Raw genomic sequence first — 25,920 nt, 5'->3', positions numbered from 1 at the left:
CTCCCTCCCTCCCAACTAGTTGAACAGTGGGAGTTTTGCTGGTCAGGGCAGACACATCCAAGGCCTGCCTTCCCCTTTTATCTCTTGTCCCTCCTGATAACTCCAGCCTCTCCCTCCAGGCTGGCCACTTCTGGCATATGTCTCAGGGCAGGGCTGATTTAAGTCACTGTATTCAGGCTAGACCCTGGCCCATTGGAGGGATTTATACCCATCCCCCCCATCACAGGAACTTACAAACAGGTATAGTGCCTGAAACTACTTTTAAATCACCTTTAATTGACTAGATTTCAAGTTGGCAATGACCTTTTAAAAATAATGTAAATATTATAATGCTGCTTAATAAGTATTTAAGATAAAAAACATGGAGCTGTAGCATTTTTTTAAATTGCTATTAAGATTTCAAAAGTTAATATAAATTTAAGAATGATTAGGCAGAAGCCTCCCATCCCATATCAGTGACAATCCCCCTTTATTCAGCTCTTGTGAAACAGCACCTGGAACACTGTATTTAGCTCTAAACCTCCTCAATACCAGAAAGAAATTATTAAATAAGAGGGGATTCAGCAGAGAATAACAAAGATGATTAATGGGACTGGCTTGGGAAGAAAGATTAAAGCATCCTACTTGGCTAGATGGCAACTGGCAAGGCGAAATAAGCATCTTCAAGTATTTACAATACTGCAATGATGTAAACACCAACTAGGGAGAGGAATTATTTGGGGTGGTCCAAATTATATAGTTAGGAGGCAATAATGGAATTAAGTTAAAACAAGAAAACGGGCTGAATGTTAGAACAATTGTGGAAGAAAAACCATTCTGATTGAAACATCAAAATTTCCCATTAGCTGACTTTAAAAAAAAAAAGATGTTCCAAATAGTTGACAGGAATAAACTGTTCGCCAGTTGAAGTGTTTTTTCAGTGATAAGGCTCCAGCATTTAATTCAAAGCATAGCTGTGAAATAAGAAAATAGTTGGCAATCTTGCTCCCAATGAAATCAATAGCAAAATTCCCACCAACTTCAAAGGGAGTAGGATCAAACCCGGTAACAGTCATGTGATCCGAGAAGGCAATTCCACTTTCCATATTATAATATTAGTTTCAGCTAAATAGTTACACCTGATTCTTTATGGACAACAGCACTAAGGTTACATTTTTATACCTAGCAGATGCTTAGAAATAGATCATGAACTTTGTGAGTTACAATGGTATTCTATATGTTATTTTATTCCCTTTTATTTTTTAAAGAATGGCACGTAAGTAAACAGTCCTAATAAAAAACAGAAATATTGTTATATAGTCCAATAATAAATATTTGTGGCTAAACAATACTGTAAGAGCACAATTTTTATTTCATATCATCATCAAGATAATCCAAGAACTTGCTTTTTTATTTAAGTCCACACAACTATTTAAAATTAAAAGAAAGAGCAATAAGTGACATTCAAATAGTAGTGGTTAAGGCCTCAATCCAACAAAATACTTAAGCATGTGCTTAATGTAAAACCCCTGAAGTCAACTACTATTCACAGGCTTAAAGTTAAGCACATGCAAACGTGCTTTGCTGGATCAGGATCTAAATCTTGCTATCAAACTGTTATCCCTCCTTTGCATTTTTCATGCAGACAATATAGCTCAATTAAACATTAGGCCTTTTAAAGGGAAATTTGATTAATTTATTGATGTTAACTTTATTTTTATAATTACATTTTCTCCTCTACCATGATGCAGAATAATTCAAACAAAACAGCACAATTACAACAGTTGTCGTTCTTGCCACTTTTCTGATGTGGCTGATCATGGAGCTTGCTTCTTTGCATGACAGCAGACCTGAACTTTATGTCAGCTGACTGCTGCCATGAAGATGAACTAGTGGAAAACCAAGAGAAACATGGTTGAGCTGGTAGCTTCATGGTGGGCTTACAAACATGATCACAGGAAGCAACAGAAGTTGTAGTATGTGACAAATTTTGTGTATGCAGTGTCGTTGGAGCTGTGTTAGTCCCAGGATATTAGAGAAACCAGGTGGGCTGAGCTAATATCTTTTATTTTATACAGAAGTTGGCCCAATACAAGATATTACCTCACCCACCTAGTCTCTATAAACTTTGTGTCAGTTTGAGAAACTTCTCCAAATATTAGTGGGGCAATTGTCCCACTAAACAAATAGGACCCTCTATGTAGCATGGTAAACAAGTACTATATATACAGTTATCTCAACCAAAGATGTAAAAGCAAAGAAAAAAGTGAAATATCAGATTTTCAAAGGGACTGCTCATTTACTGACAGTAACGAATAGTTCAGCGGATTTATTACCACTACAGAGAGCTGGAATAGATTAAAAATATTCATACAGAAGCAACCGGCTTTTAGAATCTTCTTCATTAGCTGAGTTTACTAAGTACTATCTGTGACGGAGCAATACTATGGTTGAGTGGGTATGAAAATATTTTCAGAACCCCACACTCAGTATAAAAGTATGTAACTGAAGAAAGATGCAAACACTACTTCACTCCTGAATGTTCACTTGAAGTTTTCATTTAAAAAATGTCCAACCTAAAAGTTGTATAATGGCAATGTGGGGGATGAGCCCTAGTAGTTCAAGGTGCCACGTTCTGTCTCAGGATTCAAGTATCAGAGGGGTAGCCGTGTTAGTCTGAATCTGTAAAAAGCAACAGGGGGTCCTGTGGCACCTTTGAGACTAACAGCGTGGGTAAGAACCTCACTTCTTCAGATGCAAGTAATGCATTACTTGCATCTGAAGAAGTGAGGTTCTTACCCACGCTGTTAGTCTCAAAGGTGCCACAGGACCCTCCGTTGCTTGTTACTTGCATCTGAAGAAGTGAGGTTCTTACCCACGCTGTCAGTCTCAAAGGTGCCACAGGACCCTCTGTTGCTTGTCTCAGGATTGGACATCAGACTACATGGAAGAGGGTGTCCCTAGTTTTCCAAGCAGCTAAATTCCAATACTGATAAAAGTTACAAGCCCAATGTTGCTGTCACTTATACATGATTTACATGTATGTGACTCTACTAACTGCAATAGAATTATTCCTGATTTACACCAGTGTAAATGTGAGCATGTTCTTAATAATTCTAACTTTTGCATATGGCTTCAGGCAATAAACAGAGTGGAGACAGTTGCTTTTTTCACCCAAACAACAGAGAAAATGTTCCTAATAAGGCTAGTAAAAAGGAAGTGGTTTCTCAAGTGTTCAGCTCTTGTAAAGTAAATGATACAAAATGGTCTTATCACATAAAATGCCGGAGAAACAGCAAAAGAATCAGTAACTGAAAATGACTTCAAGTACTGGCAATTTGTTCTTCCATTCAACTTGTTAGGGAAAAAGGACAAAATGCCAATGTAACTGTGATGAAGAGTCGCATCACTTCTTTAAAGAACATTATGCAAGAACAGCCCAGTTCTAAAAGTTGCCTTACAAAAAGAAATGAACTGGTTTTGGCTTGTGCATATTGTATTCACAAAGCTAGCTTTTAAAAACTTCCTTGTGTTAATTTTAAGAATAACGACATCTCACCCTCTCCTCAAAAAAGGCAGTGTTACCCCTCATACAAAGAAAAATCTTTAGTATTTTAACCTATTTAAGTTCTTATACTGTACCCCCATCATCATGCTATCTGAGTGCCTGTCGTGGTACAGCCCATTTACATAATTCTCACAACCAAATCCCTTAGTAAGTAATGCTTTCTGCTGGTTTCCTTTCTAAGTAACAGCCACAATAGTTCTAAAGAGATGCATCCTCCCTTCCCTGCACTTTATTCTTGGCAGACACGAGAGCTGACAAACTCCAGTCCTGTTACATACAGTGCCGGCCTCTCATAGAGGAGGAAAGACAGAGGAAACCTTGAGGGATCCCATGGAACGCCACACCCAGATGCAACAACCACAACCCCCTTTTTAAGTGCATTCGTATGAAAAGAAATGCCTTAAAAAAACCTCCCCGACTATCCACTGTCCAAGCAAACACTGGTCCTACTTCCTGACCCCTCGCAGATCATTAGGAACTGGAGAGGAGCCGGTGCAGTTTTGTCCCTGTTCTTCCAGCCTGTTTGCCCAAGGGAGTGAGCGGATTAAGGAGGAAAGGGACCAGTCCCACGCGCCCAGCCACCGGGCACTCAGCCGAGCAGCCTCATCCCCCCAGGCTCGCCCCATTTCCCCACTCTGGCTCCAGACGCTGCTCTTGCAGCCCAGCAGCCGCAGACCCGTCCTTGCCCGCGTGGAGGGGTTGGCAAGTTTCTGGCGAGGGGGAGGCAGCCGGCCGGCCCCGCAGAGAGCCCCACGCGGGGTGAAGCACTCGCCGAGAGGCCACGGGGGGCACTGACGGGCTCGGACGGAGCCAGGTGCATGGCTGCTCAGTTACCGCTAGCATTGGCGGGAGAGGCGGCGCCTTCCTCTTCCACCGACGGCCTCAAAGGCCCTTCCCCCGCCCGCCCCGGTGCCGGGAGCGATGCTACAGGCGTGAGGGGCGGCGCGCCCAGCCCGGGACTCCGCAGCCCAGGCAGCTCCCTGCGGGACTCGGGCAAAGTCCCTGCCAGAGGGGGGCCCGCGCACTAATTACGGGAACCCCTCAGCGCATCCCCCCCCCGGCCCCTCTGCACCCCGGCTGCAGCCCCAGCCTTACTCGGGGCATCCACTCACCGCGTAGTAAAGCGCCGGCTTCTCGTTAAACACCGAGTCTCCCATGGCTGGGGACAGTCACCCCCCACGGCGGCCGCAGCAGGCGAGCGCGGCTGGCCCTCGCCGCCCCTTCACAGCGCCCTGGCAGCAGCAGCGCCCGCGGGCTCCAACCCCGCAGCCTCTGGCACCATCCTGCAGAGCCGCCTGCAACTTCTTGCCGCGCTCCCGCCCCTTCTCCTCCGGCCGGCCCCGCTTGGTCCCGGCGGAGCAGGAGGAGCCGCGGCGGTCCCAGCGCAGCCGGAGGGGGGCGGGGGTTGAGTCCTTCCGCACGCCGGGCTTAGCAAGAAAGCAGCTCCGCTCTGACCCGGCAGCCGGGCCTCCCCCCGGGGCTCGGCCGGAGGGGCGGGAGCAGGCGGGGCTGCGCCCGCCTACACCTGAGAAAGAAGCGGGGGGTGCAAGACAGCCCCGAGCCCGGGACTCCCAGCCAGCGGGAGCACATTAAGCCATGGGGCAAGGAGCGCCCGAGAAAGCTCCCTGCCTGTCTCCCTCCCTCCCTCAGCCGAAGGCTCAGTCCTAGCAGGCCCTGCTACCTTGGGAGCGGGCGCCGTGGGGGGAAGGCTGGAGCCCGGGAAAAGATGCCTCCTTGCTACAGCAGCGCGAGGGGGGCAAGAGAAAGGGTTTGGCGATGCAGGATTCAGCAGGCGCAAGAGAAGGCACATTACAGGGGGGGAACCAGCCAGGTGAGACCCAACTCAGACAGTCCCCAGCCAGACGCCAGAAGCATCTGCTTCCAGTTCAACTTGTATTTGCATGAGGGCACATCTGCCTGAACTCCATCCAGCAAACAGTGTTTAAAGGGGAGTGACAGTCAGACTTTCTCCTAGAAATCAGGACTCTGGAAATCCCAACTGGGGGCCTATTCTAAAACTTTGGAAGTATTAGTTTTAAGAGCAACTCGCCCACAATTTTCAGAGTGGTAGCTGTGTTTATCAGCAAAAACAACTGGGTTTTAGCCCACGAAAGCTTATGCCCAAATAAATTTGTTAGTCTCTAAGGTGCCACAAGGACTCCTCGTTGTTTTAACCCACAATTGTAACTGAAGGAGTGCCCATGCCCTAGTGCCATGTAATTTACAATATCTAGGCTTAGAAGGATTAGATTTTTATCAGTAAATGTCAGTTTCACCATACACACACAAAACAAAGAATATTTCCATCGATAATCAAAATGTATATATAGGCAAGGTAAGAAAAATGCTGCTTGAGAACTTAGAATTTGATTTAAGGCTAAAAATTGGACATATGATATTGACAATTTGTGTTTTAATGATTATAATACTTTAGCTTTTTGAATCTCAGTGTCTACTGTCATTAAATAATTATTTTCACCTCCATAACTTCCCGCAACTCTGAAAATTTCAACTGATAATTAAATAAAAATGCTTAAAAATAAACATTGATATTATCCATCTAAATCATATAAAAATGAAAATTGAATTCTGCTAAGTCTATCTGTAAACAGGATTTACCAGATCTCATATATGCTCACAAGAAGGCCTTGTCTACACTGCCACTTACAGCACTGAACCTTTCTTTGCTCACGGGTGTGAAAAAACACCTCCCTGAGCGATGCAAGTTTCAGCGCTGTAAAGTGACAGTGTAGATAGTGCTACAGCGCTGGGAGTCGCACTGGTAGCTACTCCCCTTGCAGAGGTGGCTTTATTACAGCGCTGGGAGAGCTCTCTTCCAGCACTGGAGCCACGACTACACACAAGGTGGGTGAGGCCATATCTTTTATTGGACCAACTTCTGTTGGTGACAGAGACAGGCTTTTGAGCTACACACAGTTCTTCAGGTCTCAAACCTGAAGAAAAAAAATAAATGAAAGATTTTTTAAACGAAAAAAGATATTACCTCACCCACCTTGTCTCACTAATATCCTGGGACTGACATGACTACAATAACACTGCATACCACAATGGAATAGGGCAGATTATCAAGGAATTTCACTGACCATAACCCAAAGGTAGAATGTAAATCTTGGGAAAGGAATAATCTTTTAAAATGGCATTTTAACATGAAATCATTTAATAAAATGACTCAAAATACATGCTAAACATATTAATCTATTAAACTGGTATACTGTGTTCTAGAGGTTATCTACAGTACTCAAAAGGTTCCAGTTATAGATCTCCCATCTTCATAACTCAGATTATATTTTTAAATTATCATGAGAAAAGGATCTGTAACAAAGTTGACGTGAGGGGGGAGGTGGTCTTCAACAGCTTTGTTTCTGGCAGACAGTCAGGGCCAGTGCAAGGATGTTTTGCGCCCTAGGCGAAACCTTCATCTTGTGCCCTCCCCAAGCCCTGTGGCAGCTCCCCGCCCCCGCCCTGAGACGCCCCCCCGTGGCAGCTCCCCCGCGGCAGTATATTCCTGGAACAGTCAGCCAACCAAAAAAGGGTCCCAGGGTCACTACCTTTGAGAGCAGTAGCTCAACGATTGCGTTGGCTACTTGCATCACAGCAACCCCCACGGTAGATTTGCCCAGGCCAAAGTGGTTTGCAACTGACCGGTAGCTGTCTGGCGTTGCAAGCTTCTAGAGGGCTATGGCCACTCATTTCTGGACAGTCAGGGCTGCTCGCATCTGGGTGTCCTTGCGCTTCAGGGCAGGGGACAGCAACTCACAAAGTTCCAGGAAAGTTCCCTTACGCATACGAAAGTTTCGCAGCCACTGTGATTCATCCCAGACCTGCAGCACTATGTGGTCCCACCAGTCTGTGCTTGTTTCCCGGGCCCAGAATCACCGTTCCACAGCATCAACATGACCCATTGCCACCATGATGTCCACGGTGCGGGGTCCCGTGCTTTGCGAGAGATCTGTGCCACTCTCAGACTTAATGTCCTGACCGCGCTGCCGTAGCCTCCTTGCCAGATTTCTCTGCATCTGCCTCTGAAAAAGGTGGATGATAAGGTGCGAGGTGTTGACAACGGCCATAACTGCAGCGATGGTCGCAGCAGGCTCCATGCTCGCAGTGCTGTGGCGTCCGCGCTGTCACTCATCAGACAAGTGCGCGAACTGATTGCCCGCCGGCGCTTTCAGGGAAGGAGGGCAGGAGTGACAGTTGAATGATGACAGTTACCCAAAACCACCCTCAACACATTTTTTTCCCCAGCAGGCACTGGGGGCTCGACCCAGAATTCCAATGAGCAGCAGGGACTGCGGGAACTGTGGGATAGTTGCCCACAGTGCACCGCTTCCAATGTCGACGCTTGCCCCGTTAGTGTGGACTCACAAAGTCGAATTACTGTTCTTAGTGTGGATACACACGTTCGACTTTGCAATATCGGTTCCACTAATTCGATTTAAGAAAAATCGAACTACTCTCGTAGTGTAGATGTACCCTAAATTTCCAGAGCAAAGTCATTATTGTGGGAGTAAAATAAGCCATTTCACTGCTAACATAGAATGATGGACTTTTTGCAGTAGCCACAGTGGGATTGATGTAGGCCTTTCCCTTCCTTTCTGTATCTCTTTTCTGATTCTGCCCCATCCCTCCTATATTTGCCTTCATTCTGGCCTCCTATCCAAAAATTAGATATCCTATAGAAATATGCAATGTTTCATGTGTCCGTGCCCCCTAGTTCAGCTTGTCCTAATATTGGACCAGGATAGGAAAGGTAGATCCCTGAAGACACTCTTCAAACTGGCCCAATCAACAACAAAAATTAAAAAAAAAGTGAAATAACATGTTAGCTGGATAATATGAAATAAATCATTTCCATAGTATTCTACAGACATTCTGCTGCTTATTATTATTTAAACATCCGATGATACCGCTGCAGTTGTTTCCTTGGACCACTCTGTTAAGCAGCTCCAGTGGTTGCTTGGGGACTGAAAACATCCGAGCACATCAGTAGAACTTTCACCTCTCCTCTCCCACCCATTGCTATACTGTTGACAACAGCAGTGAAGACTGAATAGAATTTCAGGGTACATCCAGACGGGTAGCAATCGATTTATCGGGGATCGATATATTGTGTCTCGTCGAAATGCGATATATCGATCCCCAAACGCGCTCCCCGTCGACTCCGGAACTCCATCGGAGCGAGCGGCGGTAGCGGAGTCGACGGGGGAGCCGCCGCCATTGATCCCATGCCATGAGGACGGGAGGTAAGTCGGAATAAAGTACGGCAACTTCAGCTACGGTATTCCCGCAGCTGAAGTTGCGTATCTTACATCGACACCCCCTCCCCCCCCCGGTAGTATAGACCAGGCTAGGGTGACCAGATGTCCCGATTTTATAGGGACAGTCCTGATATTATGGTCTTTTTCTTATATAGGCTCCTATTACCCACCACTCACGTCCCAATTTTTCACACTTGCTGTCTGGTCACGCTAGACCAGGCCTAACTGAGTCTTGTTTGCTTCAAGATAGCACTTTTGAAGCTATTAGGTAATTCAAACCACTAATTGAGTTTTTAGAGCCGAGCATTAGGGCTACTGGGTTGTTTTTTAATATTTAACTGTCACCCTAGTGCTATCTCAGAACAGTAATGCTCTTAACCAGAAGTTAAGCAACCACACATTTGCATGTGAAATTGTGAAATTGTGGAGGTGTGACTGAGCTGCTTAGACATAATCAACTCTCCCTCCTTCATTGTCCTTCTGACTAAGGTGCATGCCTCCTCTAGGCAGTGAGTGACTCAGGGCTTAAGAGGCCACACTAAATGAGGTCAGAGGGTAGTTCTCAGACCCACTCTATCTTTCTATTGTGGAGGTAATGTGATTTAGTCCTCAGAGCAGTAAATAGGGCTCAGGACCTCTTGGTTCTTCTCCCAACTCTCACTGTGTGACTTTGAGCAAATGTATTAGGCTTACTCAATGACTTTTTTTGCTCCATCTCTAAAATATGGGCTGTAACACTCACTAGTGGGATCCTCAGGTGAAAGGCACCCAACAAGTGTAAAGCATTCTATGTCATTTTCTCCGTGTACAATCCCTTCACTTGCTATATACCTCTCCTGTGTCATCAAAAAACTAATTCCATATCTTGGAGGGTGACCAGAAGCTTCTTTTTTGCTTGCTGGACAGTGCTCAGGAGTGATACTGTCTGCCTATTCCTTCCTCAGGGCATTGCCACATTTCTCTTCTAACCAAACTTACTTACAGTGTATGTACATTCCGCAAAAGGAAGAGAGCTCAAAGATAATGGTCATGTAACTCAAAAACTTAAAGAATTAAAATGCAATTTTAGCAAGTTAGAGATCAATATTTATGGGTAATGCTTCAGAAATCCTTTGTTTTTAACAATCTATTTCTTTGTAAAGAATTACAGTTTATGTGCTGGCCCATGTGAAATGCATTGGTGGTTTCCATCTAGTTCTTAATAAACATGTACCTACATCACCAAATCCACCAATACTATGCAGATGTCAAGGACTCAACAGCTATGGAGAGTAAAGCATCATCTCATCCCTGGAGGTGCTCTCTCAATCACAACATAGGGGCATAGCATGGGGGTGTTGGGTTGGGGAGTGAGTGCTAGACAGTCATGTAACCTGATACTCTGTGATCCCCTCTTCAATCCGCCTCCATTTATGCCCTTGCAGAGTCTTTCCCCCACCATCTCCCGGGGCACTGCACGGGGGAAACACTCCACTGGCTTGTTGGGCTCGCGTTGCCTGGGGGTTGTGGTTTATGCATCCCAAACACGCCCAGGCCCCCTGTTCTGTGCAGTGCCCAAACATGCCCAGTCTCCCAGTCCTGTGCAACCTCCCCAAACAATGGCCTCAGGGAAAGAGGCAGAGTGAGGGTGGGGCCTCAGGGTTGACTGAGGGTAGAGCGCAGGCGGAGCTAGAATCTGGGCATCGGTGATCCCCCCCCATGTCTAGGGAGTTTCCAGCGCTCCTACAGGGTGCAAAGGTGGCAGGCTGGCACGCAGGGCCGGCTCCAGGGTTTTGGCCGCCCCAAGCAGCCAAACAAAAAACCAAAACTAAAGAAAAAAGCAATCTGTGGTGGCAATTCGGCGGGAGGTCCTTAGCTCCGAGCAGGCGTGAGGGACCGTCTGCCGAATTGCCGCCGAACAGCTGGACGTGCCGCCCCTCTCCGAAGTGGCCGCCCCACGCACCTGCTTAGTAAGCTAGTGCCTGGAGCCAGCCCTGCTGGCACGCCTCCAAAGGAAGGTGCCCCATGCCTCATCCAGCATTTGCCCCCTGCATGGCCAGCCTCTTTTATTTTGGGGAGGCTTAGCCTCCCCAGGCCTCTTATACACACTGCCCATGTTGCCACACCACCTGAGGGAGTACAATTTATTTCAGCACTGCACAGGTTCTAGAGCAGTGCACGGAGGGGCAGCACTGAGCTTCCCCAGGTAAACAGAAATAGAGCAAGCTCTATGCATCCTCAAACACAGACACTGATATTGTAACCTGGTCATTACTTGGCCCATGTACAAAGTGCAGAAAGGCACTTTGCACCCTTTGCACACCCATAAAGGCCAAGCAGTCTGGTCATATGTGAGCCAAGTGTGCAAGGTAAGACCCCAAATTACTAATTTAAGTCTACAACCATTCAGCATAAAGAACAGTCAACATATGAGAACATCACAGGTAAAATCCTAGCCCTAATATAGTGAATGGGAGTGTTTCCATTGAGTTCAATAGCACTAGAATTTCACCCCCATATATTTACATTCAGTAACTACATCCCTATTTTTCCATCTAACAGACCATAAAACTCTTGTATTTGTAAATCAGTGTATGTTGCCCTCTGTGTGATGATAAAAATTGTCATCGGTAGGTTTGGCAAAGAAATTTAATTTAGCAGACTTGTATTCCAAAATAAAGTTACATTATTTCACATTCCTATTTGTTTGCATAATGTTCCCGTAATCCTGAATCTGTGAAATGTCACTATGAAAATCTTTAAACTCAAATTTCTAAATATCTTCTGAGTCAAGAAATCACAGTACCATGTATTTTGTGCATTGCATTCTAACTTGAATTTAGCTTTTATCTTGTAAGTCACTGTAAATTGTTCATTTTTGAAAACTGAAAAGAAACACAGATTAACAAGAAAATTAAGTAGGGTTGATGCACATGCATGTGTGTACTTCAGTTCCTTTTTGTTTCTGGAATATTCAAGGAATTTATTTTCAGTAATTTACAGTCCACTTGCAAAAATCCAGGGTTTAGGGGTGTGGGATTTTTTGTTTTTGTTTTGTTTCGTTTTGCCTTCTAGTAGCTTTTTTTTAGTTTTTAACTCTTTGAATAATAACTTCTCAATGAGAATTTGTGAAATATTTCAGCTTCATTTTGACAATATGACAAAGGTTGCCAGTCAAAATTCTCTCTCATATTTTCAGTTGGAGTTCCAAACCACCCTTGATTAGATCAAGGTCAGATGTTAGGAGTAGAGCTAAAGGGATTTTCTTTGAGTGCTAATTACATTAGCCAAGTTTCATTTGATAAGAAAAAAAATCTTGAATACAGCAATGCAAATAATAAGCCTGAATTTGCCATCTTTACATTGAGGCATACTTTACTCCACAAAAGGTCCCATTGAAATTAATGAGACTACTTGCGGGGCAAAGGACTGCTCCATATGAGTATGAATGGCAGAATCAGGCCTTCAGCTTTTTCCTTTTTGGATTCTTTACTTCAGGTTGCATTCAGTTTAGTCACTGAGGGAATCAATCTAAAATGCAACATTTAAGTCAGGAAGAAGCTGAGAACAATGAACAAATAAATAATAAAATAAAAATGCCCAAAGTATATGGAAGCAAAATAGCAGCTGAGGCCAAGAAGTAACTTCCAGACTGAGACTTTCAAAGCTGCCTGGGGGATACGGACACACATCCAAATATCCTCGAGAGCCCTAAGGAGTCAGAACTCTGTCATGTATTTCCTTCCCTGATGTCCTCCTCTCACCTTTGCTGTTACCTTATTCCAGTGGTTCTCAAACTTTTCTGCTGGTGACCCCTTTCACATAGTGAGCCTCTGAGTGTGACCCCCTCACCTTATAAATTAAAAACACTTTTAAAATATATTTAACACCATTATACATGCTGGAGGCAAAACGGGATTTGTGGTGGAGGCTGACAGCTCACGACCCCCCATGTTATATCCTTGCGATCCCCTGAGGGGTCCTGACCCCCAGTTTGAGAAACCCCGCCTTATTCTAATACAATGCCTAAGTACCTTATTCTGCCAACAGTGGTACATGTGCAGGCTGTAAATAAATACTGTCTGATCTTTTTTGTGTTAAATCTCCAAATTGTCCCCACTTTGGAAACCATTTGATGACTTTGCTTGCAGAAAGGGGAAATCCTGTTATAAATTCAAGGGATGTGTAGGAGCCTTCCATGTGTAAACAGATATAACAATAATACTGTTTCCAGGTGAAGAATGTACAAACAGATTTCCCAGGGAGAAAATATTGAGATAAATATCACCTGTAGTTAGGAGTGCTGTTAATAGAATGCCAAATAAGGTCTTTCCAATTCAGAGAAGCAAATTACACTTTCTGATGTTAAGATTACAGCAAATTTAGGCCCCACCCTGCAAAGAACAATGGGCGGGTGGGACTACTGCATTCACAAAGTGCCCCTTCAACAGCAACCTGGCTCCATGCAGCCAAAGGACTCCACCCAAGTGCTGTTAATTCTAGGATGAGAGTCTTATTACCAATTACTTTATTACTTAAAATAAGGTTTGGGGAGTGGGAGAGAACCACAATTTTGTTTCACTCAACTGATACCGAAAGAAATCACAGATGCATAACAAGCAATAAAACCCTAAAATGAAACCTTCAAATGTCTACCTAAATAGAAGGATTGCATGATCAACAGCTAATTGATGTCTTGAGCTATTAAAAATATTTGGACCAGCATCTTAACCTACTATGTGGACGTTTAACAAGGATTTGTTTTTTGTTTTTTTATTTATTTAATGTTAATCGAGATTAACACCACTGTAACAATACTATATCCTTCAGAAAATAAACTGTTGTATCATCTGAGAACAACATAAGTAATGAATGTTTTCATGCAATGTTGCAATTCATATTCCATTTTGTATAAAGTAATTAAGTAATGAACAGGGTAAAGGATGTGGTGACCAATAGTAGTCTTATTCCTATGTAAATAACTCAAAAATGATGTCATTTTTAATCAGTTATGGATTGTGTAGGCAGTGGCTGTAAATGCAATATTACTATCGTTCTCATAAGATTTGGGATAATGTAGAACAATTAAAACATTGTCCTTGTATGCTAGAAGTTAACTGAAAATTAGGTTCAGAATGTTACTCTTGGTGTTAATGGCTCTTAAATCTTCCACCCTTATTTTATTTACAAAAACAGATTCACATGTCAACAATTTCCTAACACATACTTCATATATTCCTTATGAGCTATCTTAAATTTCTCAGTCTTTGCCACTTGTCCATTCCAAGAGCTATATATTGGCCTTCCTGCAACTGGAAGTTGTGTGCACAGATCTAGGGCAATGTCCAATTACTGAGCATTTGCCTGTTTTACTTCCTTGTGATGTTACACTAGTGAAACAGTAGATTCTTGGCCATATTTTGCCCTCAGACCACAACTCCGATTGCTAACAGTTAGACTTGCACAAGTAGACTGGGGGAATGATATGACTCTTTTTTTGTAATTTGGAAACGAAAGGGCCATTTTATTTAATTATATACTTTTTGGTATTTTACAGTATATGTGCATTGTTAAGTACTAAGATTCACATGACTGGGTCCTACAAAAACGCCTGAGACGTCTGGCTTTATTCACTCAGGAGTCCCATTGAACTTAGTGGGACTACTTTTGTGAGGAAGGACAATTTCCATGAGCGAGGGTTGCAGGACTGGCTACTATATTTACTATACTATTAGTAAATTATTAAAGGGAAAAATTTCCTCCCATGGCAATTGTGAGTGGGGTTACATGATTATAATTGATGGCAGAAAGTGTATCCACATTACTGTTTCAGTGATGTATACACTATGTCACTTACAATAATTTTCTTTCTGCAAGTCATGTTATACTATTTACCCAGCAAAGCATATCATCAAGGAAGTGAATAAAATATGGAAAGAAATGCTATTTTTTTTAACCTACTGGATCATCCTGTAGGGCCCCTAAAACAGGAAGATAGCGGGTTTGAGTCTCTCTTCTCCCATCTCCTCACACGGACTTAATACTTAGTTACTGATCTGAACAATAACCAAGCCATCAGTAATCAAGTCCTAATATTCCTTGGAGGGATTTCACATTGCATCAGTTAGGGATTCAAGTTATATATGGTTTAATTTATAAAATTGTGTCTATTGTAACCTTTAAGCACACGAGCAATAAAACACTGTAAAACCACATTTACGTCAAAAAGGAAAAGGAGTTCAGTTTCTACCGGAGCAATTCTTTTTCTTACGTGCTCCAACAGCAGAACCTGAAAAACTGCCAAATCATCTGTCCAGCTTTAGATTAATACATTAATTCACAAAAGTTGTGTATAACCCAATACTGCTTTTATTAAAACATTGGTAAACATAATGAAAAGAAAATACATCTGCAGAAATGTTGTTGTCTCCTACAAAAGTCATGGTAACAGTCCCTGAAAACTGCATCAGCCCTGACTAATGCTCAATACAGATGGCTGTGACAGATATGGCAATTTCCTGCAATATCCTTGGGAGACCGTATTGAATTAAATGTAATTATCTTTGGAGTTCATTGTATTAAACTCAAAGTTTCTGTATTATTGTGGGTTGGGATTGTATAAAATCTTTTAAGCGGTGAGACGTGGTGGTTTGAAGGAATATATTGAACAATGTGACAGTCAGGAATGGACTTTTGGAACAAAGAATGTGAAGTGGTTTTCCTGTGGAATATCTAGGAGGAGGTGAATGCAAATTCCCTACCTCCCATTATGCAGAAATACAGCCTTCTGAAATACACCGAGAGGAATGATGAGCTATTGTCTGCTGATCACCTGTTACACAAGTCCCAAGCTGTATAAAGGAAAGACTCAACTATTTGTGGTTGTTCTGGTTCTGAATCTGAGTCAGTTATGAACTTGTAACCATGGGGGAAACCCAGTGATGAGTTTTGAAGGACTGACACCTATGAGGTTGGACTTGAGGTGGCCTGTGGTAAGCTTTTTAGTTTGTGTATAGCTTCCTTTATTGGTGGTGCTATGTTTTGTCTGTAATGCTTTCACCTTAAGAATAAATGTGCTTGCTTACAAAGAGCTGTGTGGTAAATTTAACTGCTGGCAATTACAATGTTCATAATCTCTGGAGAGAAAGTAAAGTGCTGATCTTTTAAATGGTCTGGGTTGCTGGGGGTATCACAGTGTGGGCAGGGAACAGTCCAGCCTGGAAAGCCCCTGGTCCAGAGGGAGAGAGATGTTGGTCTCTGCCCAAGCATAAAAGTTGGTGTCCTGGGTGAACTAGGGAGAGGGAATGCAGGTGAAGTTGCCCTGAACTGTGAGAATGGCCACTTCACTCCCACAGATTTCAGCCAGTGCCAATGGGGGATGAGGGATTTGGGGTGCAGGAGGGTGCTCTGGGCTGGGATCGAGGGGTTTGGAGGGCGGGAGGGGGGATCAGGGCTGGGGCAAAGGGTTGGGGCATGGGGAGCGGCTCAGCGGTGCAGGCTCCGGGCGGCGCTTACCTCAAGTGTCTCTCGGAAACAGCAGCAGCATGTCCCTTCTCCAGCTCCTACACGAAGGCACGGCCAGGCAGCTCTGCATGCTGCCCCGTCCGCAGGCACCACCCCTGCAGCTCCCATTGGAGTGCCAGAGGGGGTCATTGGAGCAGGGCCATTGGAATGCATAGGAGCTGGAGGTGAGCCATGCCGCAGCTTCCGGGAGCCACGTGGAGCAGCCCCCGACCCTGCTCCCCAGCTGGAGCACCAGAGGGGGGCCATGCCACAGCTTCCGGGAGCCGCATGGAGCAGCCCCCAACCCTGCTCCCCGGCTGGAGCAGGGCAAGCCCCAGACCCCGCCTCTCCTGCGGGAGCTCGAGGGCCAGCTTAAAACGGCTGGCAGGCTGGATCCAGCCCACGGGCCATAGTTTGCCCACCCGTGTTCTAAATTTACATATAAACTTAAAACATGGCTTTAACTGGTGTTTGTATATATTTTTTCTTTATATATGAATTAGATACAGTGCTCCTGTCAGCTAATTTCTAAATTATCTGCAAAAAACCTAGAGTTTTCAGGTGCCTAAGAATCATGGTTAGAGTCCCCACCCACAAATCTGAAATGGTGCCTCTGGTGTAATTCCACTGATTTCAGTGAATTTATACAAGCATAAAGCTGGTATAATGCAGTGGTGAATTAGGCCTCCTTTGTCTTTTTTCTTTTTCTTCCTTCTCCCTGGATTGAAAAGTTAAGGGGGCAAGTCTTGGAAATGGCTCTGTATATAATTTGTGTCCACAAGCAAAGTTAGAATGCAGACAGCAGAGTGCCAGAATCTTGAGAGTTGTACTGTTTATACTGAAGCCTGTATTCTCTGGCTGCAGCATTTCAAGACTGCTGTTCCACACAACAGCTGTAAAGTATCAAGGCTCTTCCAAGCTATCCACCTATTCATCTCCAGTTAGACCAACTAGCTACAAATGCTAAAACACCACAAAGCGGTAAAGAAAGACTTTCTTCACATTAGTGCAAAGAATTTAAGTTGTTTACAAGGTTCCGGTCTCAGAATGCTACTGCCTAGCAGTACAGCCCCCATCCTTGGTATCTTGTGGTGATAGAGTTAATGAAAATCCAAGAAGCATTCCAAAGATAGCCATGATAGTAACCTTAGCATTGTTTTCTTAAAATCTCAACTTGCCAATGAGGCAAAATGAAGTAATGCACTCTGTCAACATGTAGCATAAATGGGATCACTTGTCCATCTGTTAGTGAAAGGTGTAAAAAGCAGCTATTTGATCAATGTTAGATAAAATACAATTCAGGCACAACCAGCTTGACTTTTTGTAAATATAGTTTTTTACATTTATATTAACCAAGAAACTATTTTGAGATTACTGATGAAAAAAATCCAAGTGAGTAAAAATTGCAATTTAATGTAACTCATTTACATATCACCATCTCTTTACATAGCCAGTCTTGGATTAACGTCACTGTTGATGGAATTAGAAGCTAACGCTTTGAATGGTGAAAAAAATTCATTTCCATATGCTATTTCTTGTTTCAATCAAGAATATATTATTTTTCTTTTATAGTCAGAGGTGGCAGGATTAGCTAACATGGTACAGATCAGACAGGTGGTCACAAATTTACTGACCGCTTCCAAATTGAATTTTGTTGATCCTGACTTCTTAGACAAAGTTTATGGAGCCAGACTTGTCATATGAGTTACTTCTAAAAGCCTCAGGTAAATATACAAAGGAATCATTTTGTTTGACAAAGTGCTTTTCCTGTTTTAAATAATTTTAAATTAATCATGAGCAAAAACAAAAGTTCATTCAGTACATTTCACGTTTGTTGTTTTTGATCCCTTTTGGGAAGCATTTCCCTTCCACTGGTCTGCACTGCCTCTCCCTCTTCTCAACCCTCTCATCTCCTTTTTTCCACACTCTTCTTCACGCCCCCTATATACACTGTCTCCTGTACCTGTAACAGTCTCTCTTTTCTTGTCCTCCAGGGACCATCTCCCTTTCAAATCTTTCCTTAAAACCCAACTCTTCAAGCATTTTGCCTCCCTTCCTCCCATCAGTATTAATCCTCACACCTTCCCTCTGTTATCCGTATATTTGGTGTTGTGACTGTCTAATTTAGGCCTGGTTTACACTTAAAATTTGTACCTATATAATAACTACGTCAATTAAGGGTGTTTGGGGTTCTTTTGTTTTGTTTTACTGAAACAGTTTTATAATGGATGCAGCTGTACTGCTGCAAAATTTCTTATGCCAATATAGCTTATTTCTCCTTCCTGTATGGGAACAGCCTTATCTGTATAAGGCACCTTTATAACACCATAACTGCAACAACAGTAGGATCTTTGTACTGCGTTAACTATACTGGTATAGTTAAAAACCTACAACGTTCTAGTGTAAACTGTAAATCCCTCAGGACAAAGATTCTCTCTCATCTAAGGGCTTATCTACACTACGGCTTGATCGATGGGCAGTGATCAATCCAGCGGGGGTCGATTTATCGCATCTAGTATAGGCCTGATAAATCGACCGCTGATCGCTCTAGTGTCAATTCTGGGACTGCACCACCACCTCAAAGAAAAGCACAAGGGGAATTGACAGGAGGTAAGTCGATCTAAATATGTCGACTTCAGCTACGTTATTCAAGTAGCTGAAGCTGCGTAACTTAGATCGATCCCCCGCTCCCCCACATAGTGTAGCCCAGCCCTAAGGCTTAACCATACCCCAATCTTCAGCGCAGTGAACATAAAGGTCTGCCTTTGCAAATCAGATTGCAGGATTGACACCTATGTTTGTAAAGCACCACAAACATTTCCAGATTATCACAGTAAAGCATATTTACATGTAAATGTTTGTTACTAATGGTACTATACATTACAACAACATCTTTATTTTGCATAGCATCTTTCAAACAAGAATAACAAAGTTTTACAGAGTTAAAGAGCAACAAAATAAAAACAACAGCAGGGAGAGAAGTTAAAATATATTCAAGGAAACAGTAACATGTTTTCAGATGAGAGTGGAAAATTGATGGAGATTTGAAAGGGAGAAAGATGTAGCTGAGCTGATCCAAATGGCAGGAGAAACAGAAAAGATAGCTGTTGTGTCAATGGTGGTCAGAGTGTTTGAACAGACAGATAAAAAGCCAGTGTGGATAAATAAAGGGGAGTGGGGCGCATAGAGTAATATAAGGTCTAGGAGACTGACTATAACAAGTTTGTAGAAAGTTCTAGAAACAAGGGCAACTTTGAAGTTGATACTGAAATGACTAGGGACCCAGTGGAGTTGTTTGAGATGGAGCTGATAGGGTTGCATTTTTCTGTACCTCTGAGAAGGCAGGCAACAGCATTTTAATCCTGCTGCTGTCTGGAGAGCTGAGCCTTGGCAACCAATACCATGAAGTTGCAATATTTAAAAAGGGAAGAGATGAAGGCATATTTGAGAACGATCCATGTAGCATGTGGAGTCCATAGATTCCGATATGTACTGCTCCAAATTGATTTGTTCAAGTAAAGGAGTACTGCGTGCTAGGACCTGTAATGCCTTGCAACCTACATCTCTATATAAAATATGAAGACAACTGCAAATTAGGTATCTCTTTCAGTCTCCTGGACAAGCCTTTGTTTGGCAAAGCTTGTGTGCCCCTGATTTAAGAGAAGGATCAAGCCCTGAATGTACCAGTTGTCTTGTAATATCATAGTGTCCATTTACTAAATATTAAAACAAGCATTGTTTGTTCTTCTGTGCCTCCAATCTCTCACCTATAAAGCTAGACAAAATCACTAAAAATAGCCACTGGGTATCTGTCATAGACTCTTGGAAAAGCAATTCAAGTTTACTAGACTAAGGTCTTGTCCACATACAGTTGTACCAATAAAACCGAAGGTACAAAGTTAAACTAACAATTGGGAATCGGGGGGGGGGGGGGGGGGGAGAGGGGAGGGGAGGAGGCAGTGTAAACACGGCCGAAGTGTGTGTTACTGGATTTTTTTCCAGTCTGGTCCTTTGTGGAATATTAGGGCACAGTGGTTAGTCTCACACTGAGAAGTGAAAATGGTGATACTAATACTTCTTCTGCTCTCCTATCTCCCCAGAGCCTTGTGCCAAGAAAGCTCTACATCTCTGTATCTCTCAGAGCTATACCTGCATGCTTTAAACAGAGTTTTGACAGATTGTCCCAGCTGCAGTGGTGGGTCCTGGAAGAAGAGGCAGCCACTGAGATGGTGTAGCCATATACACCTCTACCTCAATATAACGCTGTCCTCAGGAGCCAAAAAATCTTACCGCATGATAGGTGAAACCGTGTTATATCGAACTTGCTTTGATCCACCAGAGTGCACAGCCCTGCCCCCCGGAGCACTGCTTTACCACGTTATATCCGAATTCATGTTATATCGGGTCGCGTTATATCGGGGTAAAGGTGTACCATATTCTTTGCATTGTAAATCTCTCTCTTTATCTCTGTGTAATGTTCCTTTTATCAATTAATCCCAGTTCAGACCCTAATATTTCAGCACTGAAGTACCATCCAAGGGCAAAGTGCTTTGTTCCTTCTCCATGCACTGCATAATTACACTGCATTTGTGCGATATCAGATGTTACAGCAAGTGCCAGCAGTAGCATGAAATAAGATAACCACTTAATATACTCTAACAGTAACTTGGCAGCTGTGCTCCTGAAGGGTGGTAGTGACACACAGACCTACACTCCTGCATGTCTGATAGGAAACTAACCAAAACAAAGGAGGGATTCTAGGATGAAGGGAGGAGAGTGATCTGTGTACAATGTAAACAAACAACTGGAGCCATCCATGTAGTCTCACAGCTTAGATTGTAGCTAGACCATAACATTCCACAGGAGTATATGCATTACTCAGACCATTTTCTGTTTATTTTCTTAACAAAGGTTAGAAGGTTTTTAAGAACCTTTATAATGTTCTGGCAGGGAAGTGGAGGCAGGTCAGATCTCTAGTTATTAATCTTTCTAGTTTTAAAATGCTATAATATGATGTTGTAAACAGAATCATTAAAAATCTCTATTCAGAACATGTCCATTTCTTTATGTATTGAGTTTTTAATTATTAAAAACACTATTCAGAAGCTTTAACTTTTTTTAACCTTTTGGCACCACACATTTTTTAGTTAAATATTATCATAGAATCATAGCAGATTAGGGTTGGAAGAGACCGCAGGAGGTCATCTAGTCCAATCCCCTGCTCAGAGCAGGACCAACCCAACTAAATCATCCCAGCCAGGGCTTTGTCAAGCCGGGCCTTAAAAACCTCTAAGGATGGAAATTCCACCACCTCCCTAGGTAACGCATTCTAGTGCTTCACCACCCTCCTAGTGAAATATCCAACGTAGATGTATTCCATTGCAACTTGAGACCATTGCTCCTTGCTCTTTCATCTGCCTAGCTCCATCCTCTTTGGAACCCCCCTTCAGGTAGTTGAAGGTTGCTATCAAATCCCCCCTCACTCTTCTCTTCTGCAGACTAAATAAGCCCAGTTCCCTCAGCCTCTCCTCGTAAGTCATGTGCCCCAGCCACCTAATCATTTTCAATCAATTCATGTAAATTAATTCAATTAATTCAATTCATTCGTTTCAATTAATTTTAAATCAATCATATGAATTCATTACTTATTATTAAATGTGCAAAATATGCCACAAAGGAAATATTCTGAAGCATGTGCTGTTTTGCTTTAAATTCAGAGGCTTATTCTTGTTTCTGAATCAAGCTGACAGTAGCTGCCACCTCATTTGTAAGTAAACTCTTATTGCTTATTCAATACTGAAACTGAACATAACAATGCTGGTATCACACACGTAAGTGCTCTCCACTGTACACCAGAACAAAACATCAGTACATCAGTGCCTTTCCTACTGGTGTAATGGAAAATCTAGATCAAGGAGATGAACAGAAGTAGGAAAGGAGAGGAAAAGTGCAGCTATTGCTTATGACGTGCTCTCTCGTTCTCTCTCTCTCTTCTTTGCACTGAGGTCAGGACCAGGCATTGAACAAACAAATGTCTACTCACGAAGATCCATTCTATGATCCAAGTGCAGGAGATTTATGCCCATAACTCTCACTAGAATTACTAAAAAAAGTTCTGCTCTCAGTTACATGAGGATTGCATCCATGTTAACAAGAGCCGAATTTGTCCCGGTCCCAATAGTTTAAAAAAAAAATCACACAGTAGCTAAGAAATTTTTGAAAAGCCACCATTTTTGTGCACCGTATCAGGCCAACAGTATGTGCCACGCTCTTGCTGCTCTACAGCAGTTGACTAACAAACACTATTCTACCACTGACTCACTAGGGGGTCTCTAGTTAAATCACCTAATCTTGTGTGTCTCATTTATACGTTTGTAAAATTACCCACTGACTTGTGAATTTTAATTAATTCTCCCCTTAGACACAACAAGTACAGCTCATCACTTTAGGAGAGTTGTGCATGTGTATCAGAGGGTAGAATTTGGCACCATGCTTATAACTGAGATCCTTAGAGGAAGTAGGGTGACCAGATGTCTCTATTTTATAGGGACAGTCCTGATATTTGGGGCATTTTCTTCTATAGACGCCTATTACCCCCCACCCCCGTCCCGATTTTTCACACTTGCTGTCTGGTCACCCTAAGAGGAAGGATTCTCTAAAAGTACAAAACGTCATTATCATCATCATCCTCAGAGCGCTATACATTCCTGATGATTCTATAAACAGCTATTCACAAAATGGAGGATGGAGAGGGAGTGAAAGAGAGAGAGTTAGTTCTGCATATCTTCAACTAGAAATACAGGGAAGGGGAAACACAGTGATTACAAAATCGATCTGATTTTCTCAATGATACCTGTCATTGTCAAGGATAAATGAAAAAATCAATAGAGATAGAAGAATGTTCACTCTTTTAAGAGGGTATGACAAACATTAGAGGGGTAAATATTAAAAAGAGTTGACATTGTCTTGTTAACTATCCTTTTAAAATTGGTGTATTTTAGAACTGATTTCAAATTCATTTCAACACTGGAGGGTAACCTTAACCTATTTACTTAAGCTTTTTTCCTGAAGGCTTGGATTAAGGTGAGTAAGAGATTCTTTGCTAGAGAGGTTAGAAAATTTCATCAGTTGAGAAGGAAGAGATGCATTTATGTAGTTTTAGAACGGACATTCACTTGGGCCATGAATCAGAAAAACACTTAAACCTGTACTTAAATCTATCCCTATTCTGGTAGCATTTAAGCAGGTCCTTACAGTTAAACATATGTTTAAATGTTGTCCTCGCAGGGTCCCAGAGCTCAGGCTCCAGCCTGAGCCTGAATGTCTCACTGTAACTTTACAGCCCCACAGTTTGAACCCCATGAGCAGGGGCGCTGGAACAATTTGTATAGTGGGGGTGCTGACAGCCATTAAACCAAACTGTAAATGCTGTATATGATGGAAACCACTCAAGTGAGGGGGTGCGGCAGCACCCCTCATTCCAGCACCTATGCCCATGAGCCAGTCAGCCATGGGTGTTTAATTGCTATGTAGACATACCCTTAATTCATTCAAACATTGCTGTCATCACATTCTACACTCTATTGCCAAGCGCTCTGAATTGTCTCAGAAGCCTCTTACTAGCTCTCCCATATAGGCAGGGCCGGCTCCAGGCACCAGCTTAACAAGCAGGTGCTTGGGGTGGCCAAGGAAGAGGGGCGGCATCTGCGGCAATTCGGGGGCGGCAGGTCCCTCACTCCCTCTAGGAGTGAAGGACCTGCCGCTGAAAGCCGATCGCGGCTTTTTTTTTTTTTTTTTTTTCCAATTGCTGCCGCCGGTCGCGATAGCGGCTTTTTTTTTTTTTTTTTTTTTTTTGCTTGGGGCAGCAGAAATGCTGGAGCCAGCCCCGGATGCCGCAACCCCTCTGTTCTAGTCCTAGGCCTCTTATGAGCAGAGACCACCAAGCAAGCCTAATGGCTTATGATCAGCCATTAAAATTAGACTAGTCAAACATTTCACTTAGTATTTTAATCCATACTTTGAACCCACGTCTCCAGAGATGAAAGGTGAATTAATGCTAGTTTTGTTCTGCCGAAGGACTAAAATGCAAAAATGACTTACCATGCATCACTACAGCTTTTCTCCTTATTGTCCTATCACCCCCTCTCAACTTCCCAAAAACCCAGAGTAGGAGAGTGAGAGTTTGCACAGTTTTCCGGCAAGCAGACCTTCGAGGGGGATGGGGGGGAGTTGACGGAAAATTTTTGACCAGTCCTAGTGCTAAATCCAGTTTTCTCTGACCATATCTTGAGGAAGGGCTCAACAACTTCCCTAGGTACTGTAGATTATTGCATTTCCTGACTGGTCCCATATAATTTTCCTAATATGCAGCTTGACTTTCTCTGTTTCTCTCGACTAGTTTTCATTGACAACCCTTAGCAAGTCCCTCCTTTCCTTTTTTGTTACCATCTTAAAAAATATGATACGATAATATTTTTAAAGTGTATTTGTGGCCCTTCTCCAAACCTGTAAATACCCACTTCTACCTGTCTTTCCTATTAGAACATGCCTGCTTTAGGCTCTTCGAGTTATCTTCGTCCTTTCAGAACTATGGAGCACAAAACAGAATACAATAATCATGGTCTTACTAATGCTGTGTAAAGAGGAATTATCACCTCCCTGGTTTTACAAGGGATATAAACCTATCAATATACCTCAGAATCATACCTGCCTCACCCTGAATGTGAATCCAGGAAACAGGAAAACTAATAGTGTGCACAACTTAAAACAACATGTGATTACTTTAACCCACATTATTTATAACATGCTTCTGCATTCCTAATGTAAATAATAGACAATAATATTAGACTAGGTCTCTGTGGAACAGAATTTGAGGTAATCCTGGATCAAAAATGAGGAAAAGTTGGGAACCAGGCCCAGAATGGCATTTTCTATTTTTGCAAATGCATCATTCTGAGTTGATGATATTTAATTTATCTATCACTGTCCAGATCCTGTTCCGCACTGCTGCTATCTAACCATTCTTCTCTGAGTTTTGATTGATGTTAGTTTGGCTTGGGATTTATTTTCCTCTCAATTTTATTACCTTATATTTAATGACATTGAATTTCCTCTTGGACGTCGCACAACTTGCTAGAACTGTCCAGGTCCTTTGGAAGTTTCACTGCACCATAATCACAACCTTCCATAACTTGGAATCATCGTCTAGTTTAAAATGCCAAATTATCCATGAAAAGAGATAAAATATAGGATTGTCCTTCATACACATACTTACATTAACATTGCTTGATACCTCAATATTGAACCAATTTGATCTTGATGGGAATCAGCTCTGAACTTCACTCCATTTTTTTGGGACAAAAAATGTGTCAATGAATCAGCAGAAAAGATTTGCCTGGCATGGTCAATTTTCTAACAACCCAGGCCTCCCACAGAACATCAGCCAGATATCATCTGAATGTTTACAAAACAACTTCTTTATTTGCCACTGAATTGTACAAGATTTTGAAGTTAGGCAAACAGGTCTGCAGTTTCTTGAGTTATCCATTTTATCATTTATGAAGAATGAAGCTCCTTTCACTTTTCTCCAGCCCTCTGAAATATCTTTTTATC

The 25,920-nt window shown here is 42.7% G+C and overlaps 1 protein-coding gene across 3 annotated transcripts in view; it reads right to left on the bottom strand.

The window, feature by feature from the left end:
* ARHGAP6 (Rho GTPase activating protein 6) overlaps positions 1-25,920 on the bottom strand; it is a 461,625-nt gene that overhangs the window by 235,609 nt on the left and 200,096 nt on the right. Inside the window, exon 1 of one of the 3 annotated variants that reach the window (XM_065580668.1) lies at positions 4,660-5,169. The exons of 1 other annotated variant lie outside the window; for it this stretch is intronic. Coding sequence is in view for 1 of the 2 variants with exons in the window: in XM_042840152.2 (XP_042696086.1) it covers positions 4,660-4,704 (45 nt within the window). In the remaining variant the exon portion in view is untranslated. Of the gene's footprint in view, positions 1-4,659; positions 5,170-25,920 lie in introns of those variants that run through there. One more of the 3 variants, XM_042840152.2, reaches the window with a different exon arrangement.

Source organism: Chrysemys picta, chromosome 1 (genome assembly GCF_011386835.1).
Source record: "Chrysemys picta bellii isolate R12L10 chromosome 1, ASM1138683v2, whole genome shotgun sequence".
Taxonomy (NCBI): Eukaryota; Metazoa; Chordata; order Testudines; family Emydidae; genus Chrysemys; species Chrysemys picta.
The sequence above is the reverse complement of the archived record's forward strand: the minus strand, read 5'-3'. Positions and strand labels throughout refer to the sequence as shown.